Below are 13,969 nucleotides of genomic sequence, written 5' to 3'. Positions count from 1 at the left end.
ATTACTATAAAAGCCAAAATAATTAGTTAAAATTGGAAATAGAAGGTGTTGCAGAATCATTGTATTTAAAAGGCACATATGCCAGTTCAAATGCTATATTGTAAAAGAAGTTACAGTAGGAACACAAATCTCTACTCAGTTTATCTGTGTTACCAATTAAAAAGCAGTGTAAGTGTCTACAGATTGTGTTATGTGTCAGAACTGGCAATTGCATAGCATGTGCATCAGAAAAAGTATAAATTCTTCTTTGATGGGATGTTCAAAACCTTGACTGTTTGGCCTCACCTTGCTGTAGGATCAGCTTGATGGGGCAGAACCTACCACTGCCCACCTGCTACCAGCCTTTATGCCATGCACACTTTTCTCTCACCTCAGCCATCAGGAAGCTACAAGGTATTGACCACTTTTCAGGATTATTTGCAATTTTGCTTGCTGCTCTGTAGTGTACCAGAAGGCTGACAAAGTGAGGAGTTTTCCCAATGCTCCACATTTAGAAACTATTATTCCTTCACCTGCTGCTTCACAAATGGAAGATCACCTAAGCGAAGGTGGCTATGCTATTCCATAAGGCGACAGTGATATTCCTGAAATGTTCAGCTGCAGATATCTCTTTTGGCACATGAAAGTTTTGGTTGTTGCAGGAGTGTGGTTTCTCTTGAGAGCTATGGGGTGGGCTGGTCACCAGGAAGATACATTTTTAGATGTTGGCTTGTCCATGTTTCCTAGGCAATTTGGAATTTCACTCCTTTTATTAATTTATTGTGGGATCCTTTTGCATTACTAGAAACAGCTCTTAAAAGTGTTAAATAAGTGAGATGTCACAGAAAACACCCAGGTGAAACTCCTGAACAATTTTTGCTGGGGCAGTGTTTTCCAACATGGCGTGCTTTAGAAAATCCCATTCAGAACTTGCAGATATTTTCAGGGTTAGCAAGGGATTTGGAGATGAAATTTTTGACAATCTACATCTGTGTTAAAATTTTAGCTAGCCTTGAAACTGTCTCTCTAGAGATGGAAGTTAGAAACTGTTAAAAATACATAGAGGTGTTCTTGTGCTTGGATTGTGCATGCATGTCAGACCTCCATGAGTTAATGTAATCCCATCATGTTGTGTCAATGCAGAAACTTGTGTTCAATTGTGCAATTATTATTAATAAAGATGTATTTAGTAAATGATTCCTGGGGTGTCCGTACATTGGGGTTTGCTGTTGATTTGTCGTCAACAAAGCTAGACTGTAGCCCATTTAAAAAGTTTTGTCCCAAATGTATTCAAACAAAGGGATTTTCAGGTTCTTGGAAAGTCCTTATTACTTTTTATATTTCTCTGTGAGTTTGAGCAAGAAGCATTCAGATGTGGTTATTATATTGCTGGAATAAACTCATTTATTTTGGGAAATATAGAGAGATATCTTAGCGTAGGATACTGCCATAAAACTTGACCATTAAAACCGTAAAACACATACACATTGACCATTCTATCAGTTGCTCCTCTCTTCTTGCATAAAGTGCCTTTGTTTCCCTAGACAGTACTGTGAAATGTCTGTAGGAACTGGAAAGAAAGCTCTTCTTTCCAGTGTTTCCAGACTTTTGAGGTCCAGTAGTGATAGGTATTCCCAATGAGCACTGTGTCCAGGAGGCTGCCTGTTAGCCATGACAGATGACAGCCTCCTCTCCTGGGAATCTGCCTCAGGTGTCCACCTGACAGATGGTCCTGTCTCCACCATGCAGCACTTTGGTTGCCCACCCGCAGGCAACACATGGCTCTGTCTCACACGTCTGTGTCTGATGCCAAGCTGCTTTTTCTGGTTTATGCTGGTGAAGATTAGCAGAGCTCATGTGTTGGAGATGTATGAAAATTGCACAGGTATGGCTTCTGGCCTTGAGTCTTCCTAGCATTGCATCTGGTACTGCTACATCTGTAGCGTCACTACTCATTCCCTTGTGCTGCCTGATCCTGAGCTTTTCTAAATCTCTTTGCTGCTGGCCCACAAAAGCATTGAATATGTTCCCCGCAAAGGTCTGCCACTAAATACACAATTAGGGAGACAGTCCTCCAGTTGGCTTTTCCCTCTGGTCTACCTACTCTGCCTGTGGATGACAATATTGCAAATGACAAGTCTTAACAAAAAAACATATCCTTCTGCCTTAATACTGTCTCAGCTGTGGGGCTGTAGCTGTCATGCTTAAGATACCAATGCAATGCACCTTCAGCCACAATATTTTCATGGTTTGGATGGTCAAAGAGTGTAACAGTGAATGTTGGCAGTCAGATGTCTTTTCCGTACAAATGAAGTTTTTAGGTTCAGAATTCAACTTTCTTAAAATTTCCTTTCTTTTCCCTCACCTTCTTTCTCATTAAAGAGCCAATAGTAGCATCTATAAACACATTGACAGGAAGAAATCTAAAAAAAAATACCCAAACCACAAATTCTTCAAGGTGTATCTCAGGAGTGACATTTAATTGACAGGCTGACAAAATAAACCATGCTTTTTCATACATCTGTCTGTCAGTTGCTACATAATTGAACAACATTCAGGGAGATTACAGAAAATAATAGTTTTCTTCTACTCGTTCTTCTACAATCATGACTGGGTGAATTAAGACAGTTATATTCTTGTCATTCTGCCTTTAACATATACACTAATTCATTCCTATTCTCTTTATTATGAAACATCACAAAAGAGTAAATGGCCAGCCAGTGACTCCAGAAACAGGGAGTTTTACTTTCCAAGGATTGGTGATGTTCAGGGCGGAGACTGATGCATGTCAGACACTGAAAGCACTGCATTGACACTGTACAATTAAATTTAGAGGTTCTTGTAAGAGACAAGGGCTTTGTATTCTTGGAGCCATTTGGTTTAGTTGAAGTGGTGCCTTTTAAAGAAGAACCTTTCACCACAAAACTTAAAGGAATATAAACAAATGAGGGACTTAAGGGTAAACCACCCACATTTTATAGAAACCACATCAGGAACACATCTACTAAGTGTTTCAGGAGGAAGCACACTAGGATTGAGACTTAGTTATAAAACAGCAACCTCAGCCCCAAAGGACATGGCCCTAAATTTCAGGTTTGCACACACAGCACAGACCCATGAGGAGTCAGGAAGCAGAACACTGCTGCACAGCTGTTTGAAACAGGGTGCTCAGCTTTGCAGGGGATTCATGGTATGCATCCTTCTCCTGCTGGGATATGCATAATTTAGGTTGGTCTTGGGCTTTAAAAACACAAAACCTCAGATCAATCCAGTGCTGTCAAACCAAATCTGTCCATGGCAAGTATCTAGTCAGGAACAAACCCTTCTCTGTTGGATTTATGTCAGAGCCTGAGCAAGCAAGAGTTTTCAGAACAGAACCTGTGGACTAGGACCACTGTTAACTTGGTGAGATAGGTGGCTTAGAAATCCTACTGAAGCTCATCAAGGTCTTGGTACTTACTATCAGGAGGTAAAGGGGACTTTGGGCCCCTTTTGGTCCCCTTACATGGAAAAGTAAGTGGCAGATCAAACTAATTTTAAAAGATTTTAGAGGCATGAAGTTTTCAAATGTGTATGCCTCACATGGTAACCACATTCTAACTTTAAGTCCATTTGTCTTCAAATATGATTAAATGCTTAAGATCTGTCTGATTTCAAACATAAATGTAAACACATACTTTATTGTTCTGGGAGCTTCTGTGACTGGGTGCTGATGAGGTGGTGAGCAGAGGCATGATGTTAGAGGAGAGAAATAGAAGGTAAATTTCTATGAACCGAAAATGAAACAAGAGCAAAAGTGGATAAAAAGCAACGGATTGAGTTATGTTTCTGCTATTAGTGGCTGGATAAAGAGCCCTACAGTCCCAAACACACACAGGATTATAAATACCCAGAGAAATACTCTGTCTATCACCATAGCTACATATTTCCAATCATCTTCCACCTGCAAGAGAATAAAAAAAGAGAAGGATAAATACATGTAATGTTACATACAATTGTGAGTTGACATTACGCAGTAGAAATGCCCTTTGTGCTTTTGAACGTAAGGAAGAACACACATGCAAGTCAGGAATGTGCTTGTCATGCTTATAGCTGCTCAGTTTTCACGTCTCTTCAGAGGGAGCTGATTTTCTAGTGGTATTTTACCACTTTTCGCTGAGAACGTACAACACTGTCTGCTAGTCTGCTGAATTGTTCTAAATATTCGAGTCTGGGGGCAGCTAATCCATGGCTGTGGTGCTGATATTAACAAACAGGACCTGATCATGTGGTGGGTGCAGAGTGGGATGGTTTAACAGCAGGCACAGCACCACAGCTGCACATCACTAAACCCTGTTGAAGGATTTATCCTGACAGCCTACACAAGATGCAGTTTGCTATTCTGGTCTGATTTGAAACACTGTCTCACCAATCAAGCCCCACTGATTTCAGGAAACTGGACACATGGACACATGGACTATGGCAAAGCAAGGGTTCCAGCAAACTGCAGTGTTGTGTGCTAAGCAGGACAGAACGGATTTTGCATGGCTGAGAGACAGATCTTAGAACCACACTCAATGAAGTTGCTGTCCTTTAAACTGTACCTTGGAACTTGTACTGCACAAGAAACACTGCATCAGAAGAACATTCGCACATATAAACTAGTGACTAGTTAAGAGCTCTCTGCTGAGGGATCTTCCCACTTGTTTTTTCAATTTTATTATATTTGCCTCCAAGAAAATACTGGCTTTAGGATTTTGATCATGTTGAGGGTGAGGAATACAGCAGCAGGTATTGGAGAGTATAAGTAAAATTCAAGTAGGGTACGTTTGAAGTTGTAGACTCTGATAATGGCAATTCAGCCAGAGAAACAGATAAATAAGGTAAGACTTTTCAAGTTTGTATTTAGTTTAATCCTATCCAACCTCCCAGGGCTACTGAGAGGACAGCCATGATAGTCATTATGATAGTGTTGGGTTGAGTGATAGGGATGTTATATGAAAAAGAAGTTGGCCATGATAGTAACATAAACATGAATAGAAACAGGCTGGTAGTCAGGCAAGAACCTTGGAGGATTTCTGAAAATCAGACATGGAAGCTGCACTTTGCATGAAAGAGCACCCAGGAAGAACTCCAACAGCTATAAATGTTTCTGCAATTTTTAAAGGGCTTTGATTTATTTAGGACTAGTACATAACACCACCCATTTGTATATCTGGCGGAAGCAGAAGCAGCCTCCCAGTGCTTGCCTGAGAACAAATCTTGGTTTTTCCCTGAAAAGGAGATTTTTTGTAAAATCTTGAAAATTTTGAAAAATTATGCTTCCCATCTCTAATATGTTCTAAAAGGTAAGATACAAAGCTGCTCATGAACACACTGGACTAAGAAAAAAAAATTCATGAGGCAGGAGAGATTTGCAAAGTGGAAATCAGCAAAATTAGCAAAAGAAGATTTCCCCTGAGCTGTATAATCAAGACAGTAAGTTATTTGGATGACTGCATGGAAAACTTCTTTTTGGGAGACCATCAGAGAAAGCAGCTGAATCAGTACAAAGATATGTGTTGTGCAGCTGGTGTGATAATGAAAGCAGGGCTGAAATTTGTGAGTTAAGCAAAGCACTAAGGCCATAGGGACTAAGCAGGGCTCAGCTCAATCCCCAACCTCCTCTATGGTAAAAGATTCCTGTCTTTTGTTTCAGACTGGCATGTGCTACATTCTCACTCCATGAATTCAGTCACTGGCTTAACTCTACTCCTTTATTCAGAAATTTATAGATTTTGCTTTCAGATGAAACTTCTTCTGCAGGGCATAAAGAAAGGGGGGAATAAAGGTGATCTTTAGGTTTTACTGAAGTTGTATGAATTTCAACAAAATACTCTGATAGAAATAATGCATATCAACATTTCCCTTATAAAGTTGTTGTGATTTTCCATATAAATACAGCAGTACTTAGCTTTAAGATGGATTTTACCATCATAGAGCATCTAAAAAAATTCAAACCCAAAAGCAGAAATTTCATGACAGATCAAAGATATATATTGCATTAGTTTCTAAATACTTTTATAAATATCTTGAAGTGTCAGAGAAGTTCTGCTCCTTATGAGTTCCTGGTGTCAGAAAATCCTTTTCAGCTTCTTTAAGTTTGTGTTTACACAGGAGGATATGGCTCCAGAATCCCTTAAATTCCAATGTGCACCATTTTCTATGATAGTAATCCCAAATAAGAAAAAAATTTGTGACGTCACACAAATAACCCATTAGATGGTCTTCTTTTCCAGCAACTCGTCCTACTGCTTCTGTACCTTTAGGATTTCCTTTTTAGACCATGACCAGCCTTTGTGGACTCCTTTGACGTTCAGGACTCACTCCAAAGGGACTCTAGAAATCAATTTCCTAAACAGGCCAAAGTCTAACTGCTGGAGATCCAATTCTGCTGGCACCTCTCACAACTAAAGCCCAAACTGAAAACTCTGTCATTCTGTGGTTGCTGTACCCATGGCCTCCAACTGTCACATCTCCCACTAGTCCTTCTCTGTTCACAAACGAGTCCAGTGGGGCACCTTCCCTGGGTGGCTTGCTTCCTGTGTCAGGAAATTATCTTCCACACACTTCAGGAGCCTCCTAGATTGATTCTTCTCTGCTCTTACCCTTCCAGCAGCTTCCTGGCAAGCGGAAGTCCCTCAGGAAAACAAGGGCTGGTGATCATGATACTTCTTCTAACCTCCTCTAGAATACATCATCTGCCTGTTCATCCTGCCTAGGAGGTCTGTAACAGACTCCTACCAGGACAAGTGCCCTGCTGACCTAGCCCCTGATCTTTACACACAGGCACTCCACCTTGTCATCACCATTGATCTTAATACAAACAAAACCAGCTCTAAAGGGATGGTTACCTCTTTGGTTTCATTTTGAGATCTCATGTTCTCTGCGATGAACTGGACGTTGCTGATGACATCCTTCACCTCTGGAGAGTACTCCATGTGCTCTGCCATCCATCTCAGAGACTGATGGCTCAGCTGTCTTTTGGTGGTACGGAGTTCAGTTGCCTGATCACAGTGACTGCACCGCTGCTCCTTGTGCAATTTGGTGTCTTTGTGTTTGCTGTGCTTTGACTTGCCCAACTTACTGTCTGATACTTTCTTGGTTTTTCTGGAGGTGTTTTTTTTCTGCTGTTCTAGTGGCCTCTGCATCAACAGGACTTTGGGGAGCAGGTGGAGAAAGACGGTTTTTACCCATTTGGGCATTGTGTGTGTCATTGGAGTCCTGTAATGTATATTGAGGACAAACACTGTGATGACAATTGACAGAGTCACAAATATCATTGTGAAGAGTAAATATTCACCAACTAAGGGAATTACTAAAGAGGTGGATGGGATTGTTTCTGTGATCACCAGTAAAAATACAGTCAAAGAAAGAAGCACTGAGATGCAAAGATTAACTTTCTCACCACAGTCAGATGGCAGGTAAAAAACTAACACAGTCAGGAATGAGATGAAAAGACAGGGAATGATCAGATTTATGGTGTAGAACATTGGCAACCTTCGAATATAAAAAGAATATGTTATGTCTGTGTAAATCTCTTCACAGCAGTTATATTTGATATCATGTTTGTAGCCAGAAGCATCAACTATTTCCCATTCACTATTTTCCCAGAAGTCATTCATATCTACTTTGGATCCAATGATCAGAAGATCAATTTTGGCCTTGTCATAGGTCCATGAGCCAAATTTGAGTGAACAGTTCTGATGATCAAATGGGAAAAAAGTAATATCCATAGGACAGGAGCTTTTAAAAATAGCTGGTGGGGTCCAGGTGATCATTCCATCATAGCGAAGGAGGGCTTTGGTCTTGCCTTCAACTTGAAAATCTCCCACAGCACTGGAAAGACAAATGAGGCAAAACCAAAACAATTACCATGAAAATAAAATGTAATGGGCATTTTTATAGGAGATGCAAGGAGATATTTTTGAGAGAAAGATTCAAATGAATCAATTAAATGGGTAAAATGAATCATCATACTTATTATACAAGACAATATCTGGTTTCCAAATTTTATCTGCTGGTACCCGAACAAATTCAATGCCATCATATTGTCTGGGATCCCATCGCAGTTTGTAGTCATTCCAAATCTGAAAGAAGAATGGACAAGGATTATAAAACTTCAAATTATCAACAAATATCTGTTTCTCAGATCTTCCCATAAAATGACAGACTGTAATGAAGTGTAGCATGTGAAGAAGGGGACAATGGTCCAAAAGATCATTCCAAGGAAGGCCATGACCTGGAGAAACACTAGACATGTGTGAACACTGCTCTCTTGATCGCTACTCTCTTCTCTGTGACAGGATGGGGTGCCAATTGCTATGAACTGCTGCCATGCTGAGATCTCTCCTCTGTTGTGTGACATCAGTATAGAGCCTTGTCTGTGAAAGGTTACCTCCCCACTGCCAAGAGAAAATAGGGACCTTGCTGCAGCACCCCACAGGTGACAGGAGGACAGCACCAGAGGAGACCAGCACCCCCATGTTTGGTCGACCTGCTCACGAACAGGCAGCTGCTGCCAGAAGACAGTGTTGGTTCCACAGGAGTGCTGACATACCAGCTCAGGGCAGTGAGGGATGCACAGCAGCTCTCCTGCATTGCTGCCTATTGCCCTATCATGGGGCCATGCTCCACAGTCTCTCACCTATTGTAAGTATGCTCTCTTTTACAGAAAACTCTGCGTGGACCACAACCAGTGCCTGAAAACAATGGTGCAAGTTAGCTATATTTTCTCAGCAGTTTAGGTCCTCTAAGAATCCTTATCTTAGTTGCAATGTGATGTCATAGCCTGTCTCACTTATCCCAGTTCCTTCCCCAGGTGTGCCAATCACCTCTCCCTTCCCCTCCCCTGCCCCCTGCTGAGTGCTGTCCGTCAATCTTGCATTCCAGCAAGGGCTTCGTGTGATTGGCAAAGTTCAAAAGATGCCTCTCAGCCCTGGGGACATTGGGCCATCCAGGTGTCACTTGTCTCCTGAGCCTTCCCCCCTCACCTGGTTGGTGGCATACCTACCCCTTCCCTCCCCTCTCCCTGGAGTTAAAAGACACGCTGACCACGTGGTTCGTGGTTCTGTTGGAGCTGCTGCAACATGCAGAGGTCTGTGTGCCTGGAGTAAAGCTCTGGATCAAACCCTCCAGCAGAACTTGATTCCTTTCCTTCGCCTCACCTAAAGCCTTTCCGCCAGAGGTAAACCTGAGTTGCTGCTTGCCTGGACTTGTCCCAGGTGCTGAGCTGCAACATCCAGCCAGCCAAAGGTGTCTCTGAGGTGAAACCACCACAGCTGCCAACCTTGGTCAAGCAGCAAGGCCCAGACGAGCCCTGGTACGCTCCATCCGGCTATATTGGAATTTAATTCCAATACTTATCTATGTAAAAATACTCAAAGCTATCAGGAACAATGAAGGCGTGCTCCTTTTTCTAATAAATATTTTGATGGGGATGACCTAGAGTGGCATATTTAATCACTCTTTAAGGAGTACATCCAGCTCGATTTTCCAGAAGAAAACCAATAATCATGAAGGTGGAGAAGAATATATCCCACAGGAAAGAAAGAACATATAACTTCTAGGTAAAAAGAATGAAGAAATTATTTTTTCATTGTGGAGCTTCTCATTGATTTTTTAAATCCTTGTTACAAAACAAAAACTTATCGTATAGACATGAATTACAAGTAACACACATTTAATCATTTCGATGCAAAATGCAAGAGAAATGCAACACAGTCACTTACGTGTCTTAGCCACAGATTTGTTTCCATAATCTGATTGACTTCATCCTATAAAGAAACATAGGCATAAATAGTTTTAGTATCCTGAGATGGCCAAAACGTTTGCCCATAAAACTGGAAAATAGAATTTCACATTAACTGATAGCAAATTTTTTCTAGCATCTTTCAAGAGGTTTACACATTGTACATTGTTGTGTGCAACCCTACTGAAAAATGAATAAAACTTTACTGAAAAATCGTGCTGTGCTCCATAAATATCAGGTATACAGAAAGCTGCACTCTTTTGCCAGACATTTGAGTATCTGGAGAGCACACAACCTAGAATTGCTCTGACCTGTACCAAAAGAATGAGATTCTTCTTGTGGCTGTGTATTTTGTTGGATTCAGTGTCTAAAATACTCTGATTACACAGTACAGAATTGGTTAAGATTCAAGGAAAATGACCTTTGTATCACAGTGTTTTGAATTTCTATGCAAACCTCTAGAGCAGATACACTTGACCAGCACTAAATTAGGTAGCTGCCATACAGAGACCTTCTTTTTACAGTCACTTATTGCAATTGCCAATCAGTCACAAATCAGAAAGGTGATGTTTCTTCCACATTGGCTCTGTCCTGCCCAGTATGTTTGCCCCACACCCATTTGCATTCCAAAACATGCAACATACATCCCCACCTTCATGCTTTAAAACACCACTCTTCCACTTTCCACACTTTCCCCTTACATCATTTTGAAACACATAGATTGAAAAAAATGAGAAGATTTTTCCCCTCAGGACTACTGGGAAATGACAGTAGTCCCAAAGGAGAATTGGTCACATGCTACACACAACGTGGACACACTAGGTGTCTCTGGAGTGGGCTAGCCCTGTGAAGAGGGCTGGCCTGGGCTTGAACATTCAGTGCTTCTGCCCTGGGCTCTGGAGGCTGCTACCTGAAGCAGAGGGGTTTGATTCTATAGAAGTAAGGAAATAAATCTGTGTCATTCAAACCACTTCTTCAAGCAACTGGAACAATTCATCTGATTGAAAAGAACAGCAGAGGTTTCAGCAGGTGCAGGTAGAAACACATGAAATGAAAGCTAGGAGAATTGTAGGTGTGTGCAGCCATCACAATTACATCTCCTGCTTCAGCAATTTGCATGTGTTTACAGCCATCCCCAAAGCTCAGCAGTACTGTGTAGTGAGTCTTACCACATTTGTAAGCTGGGTGATGGCCAGTTCAAAATACACAGTGACAGGATCAGACACATTTTCCACCGGCCTAATGAACTGGTTGTACTGGGAGAAGAGTTTGTGAAATAACCGTTCCTCTGATTCGCAGGCTGTGGTATCTGTATTGTTAAAGACAAAGAACAGCTGAGCCAGAAAGAAGAAAAAGGGGAAAAAGGTGCTGGATAACATACTAGTCTGTGCTATATTTCTGGACCTTGTGCTTGTGATCATGTTTAAAGCTACCAGAGCACAGAGAGGAGAGGCTGTCAGTATGGTGTCAGTTGAAAGCATCCTCCTGCAGAATGTTGGCTACTCCTTGTTTCCTCAAATAGTAAGGTAATGGCTTCGGTGGTTTTGTCTCCTAAGCTGGATTTGGCCTATGAGCCTCCATTTGGCCCACCTTGGTATGACACCAAAGGAAGGTGGTGTGAAATATAAGAAGTAGAAATGTGACAGATTTAATTTTTGTGAATCTTCCCAGTAAAACAGGGTGTTCATGAAAAGCATACCTACTTAGAAATTAAAAACTTGACGCTGCAACTACTGTATCAAAATCTGTATCAGGTGATTAGATGACTACAATGATGCATCCTAATCTTAAACATTATGACTGAATTTTATCCTCACAATTGATATTTTCACTCTTTAGATAGCACAATTTTTCTTTGCAGAAAGTTCATTTATTAAGTTCTAAGAACAAGAAAAAAGTGGAAATATTAACATTTCTTATAGAGTAGCATGCATCTATGTAATACAGAACTGTTCTTTGGGAACAAGCAGATCACAGCTGTAACCCCTCATTAATGAAGAACGTACCAGATGGCTCAGAGGAAGCAAGGTATGTGACAGGCACTGAGCTGACTCACTGCAGAGTTAAGAAGAATGCTCCTAACCTGTTACACATAGTCTAAACCTGAAACAGTTATTTTCACAGTGTAAAAGGCTATACACTTTGATTTCTAAAGGAAAATATTAAATTTTATGGGCTCTGGCAACAACAGCTCAGAAGAACAATTTTCTTGAGAAACTTTGCTATTACAATACATTACTGTAATTCAGCACCCTAAATAGAAATATTTTATAAACACAAGATTTAGAATTTCTGTCTCATGCTGTGCACAGCTGTGTTATCAAAGGTATATGATTATCCCAAAGATATTACTGATACAACTGAGGAAAAATTTGGTTTTGGACTCATTGTCATAAGTTTTTTGCATTAGTCCCAGATTGCACTAGAACACATCAGACAAGTAACCATGATAAGCCTTTATGATTGCAAATATTAAACATAGAAGGGGTTTGTACCAGGCAGCATGGTCTCTCGCACATAAATTTGCAATTTACATATCCTTCAAGGGCCTGTGGATGTGCAGATGTCCTGCAGGGAGACATCTGGTCTCAGTATGCTGCACTTTCATGATTAGACTGTCCTTCCCCTGTTCTTGAAAAAGAGATTTCACCTCTAAGGTGATACAAAGCATCCTGAAATTGCAGGGAATTATCATACCGCAAAATTAAATGCTGCCTACTGGTCACTTACATGTACAGAAAATTTTATTTAATCCTTTCTGCGTCATTCAGAGAAGACACATGAATATGTCATGAAGTTTAGATTCTTTTATATAATGTATTGTTTCATTCAAAAGAGAACTAAAATTTTTCTTTTCATATTTCATCATCACCACCCATAGTGCTGTGATTAGAAGTACAATACTGTGGGAACATAAAGTAAATGCATCTAAAATCATGTTTCATTTGAAATTTTCCCACCAGCTTCTTAATAGATACATGCTTTAAAATAAAGTAATGAAACCAGACAAGTATTTAGGTTTTATCCTATGGTGCTGCTTTAAAACAGTTTCTTATGCCTTGCTAAGACAAGCAGTATATTTGATACACATCTTGGTCATCTGCAGAAGTGAGAGTTTCAAAATAAATATGTCCTAAATGCAAAAATCGTGCTAAACTCCATGAGAGTTGTAAACAGAAATGACTGCAGCACATTTAAAACACAGATCACAAACAGTAGTGAACAATAGTTAAAGTTCTCACTTTTGAAAGTGTAAGTACTGACCATGCACATCCATAGCCTGCATTATTAAAGCACTTGCAAATTGAAACATCAAATGAAACTACTAGGAACCCTAATCCATTTCCATTGTTTTCTAGAAATAGTTCTTCCATTAGCTATCAAACACAAATGAAGAGTTTTACATTGGAAAACTAGCATTGCTTTAGTTCTTTTCAAATACTGTTGAAGTGTTACAGAATTCAGGTTAGAAATAGCTGGTGGAAGCTTTAAATTGAATTAATTCAAGAAAACAGAAGCAGAGACAGTAACTAGAAAATATTGTAGAAACTGGTATCAAAGAGAGCCTACCTTTAATCAAGGATGTGAACACAAATGCCCACACACAGAAAGCAGGGCAACACCAGCATAGCCATGTCTTAGGATGCATTGCTAGCAGCAGAACAGAGCTTCCTTTTGAGAAAAGAGGTTTGGCAGAAGGAACAAGAGGCAAGAAGACATATAACCTTCCTGGTGGTAAGTAGGCAGTAGAAGGATGGATTTCTGTTTTGCATCTGCAGCAAACTCAGCAGCCTGCTGAGCAGAGCAAAGCCTTGCTGAGTTGCTTTCACTACCACTAGGCAAGGAGAGCTTATGCCGCTCAGAGCGAAGGGAGTCAGGCAGCATCCTATCAGGTGACTTCACATTTCCAGTCACCTGCACCCCTGCCTCGGGGAATGTGCAAGAGTGCAGGAGAGAGAGGGAAGGCAAGACACAGGACAGCCGTCATGGAGCAGGGGGAGCATTCACTCAGCCCCTCACCAAAGGGTTAAGAATTCTCATCGTGCTGAAGCAGCTGCTTTATAGCTGTTGCCCGATGATCACCTGAGTGAGTCCATCACAATACACAGAGGTGAAACAGCTTCAGTTTCTTAGCTGAGGACTGATTCTTCAGGGGATAGAAATGGATGTTACATGGTTTTAACATGTCTACCAGAAGCCATACGAACCTTGAAATAGCGC

The 13,969-nt window shown here is 40.7% G+C and overlaps 1 protein-coding gene across 1 annotated transcript; it reads right to left on the bottom strand.

Annotated features, from left to right (window-relative positions):
* Positions 1 to 3,799: 3,799 nt before the first annotated feature.
* On the bottom strand, positions 3,800 to 13,633 carry CHRNA6 (cholinergic receptor nicotinic alpha 6 subunit). Its single transcript, XM_058824113.1, is given in 7 exon segments — positions 3,800 to 3,922; positions 6,852 to 7,836; positions 7,978 to 8,087; positions 9,729 to 9,773; positions 10,918 to 11,057; positions 13,319 to 13,532; positions 13,535 to 13,633. Coding segments are annotated over 7 exon segments (1,716 nt in total).
* Between the last annotated feature and the right edge of the window lie 336 nt (positions 13,634 to 13,969).

This window comes from Ammospiza caudacuta, chromosome Z (assembly GCF_027887145.1).
Source record: "Ammospiza caudacuta isolate bAmmCau1 chromosome Z, bAmmCau1.pri, whole genome shotgun sequence".
Lineage (NCBI taxonomy): Eukaryota > Metazoa > Chordata > Aves > Passeriformes > Passerellidae > Ammospiza > Ammospiza caudacuta.
Note: the sequence above shows the minus strand (reverse complement) of the source record. Positions and strands in the feature narration are given on the sequence as shown.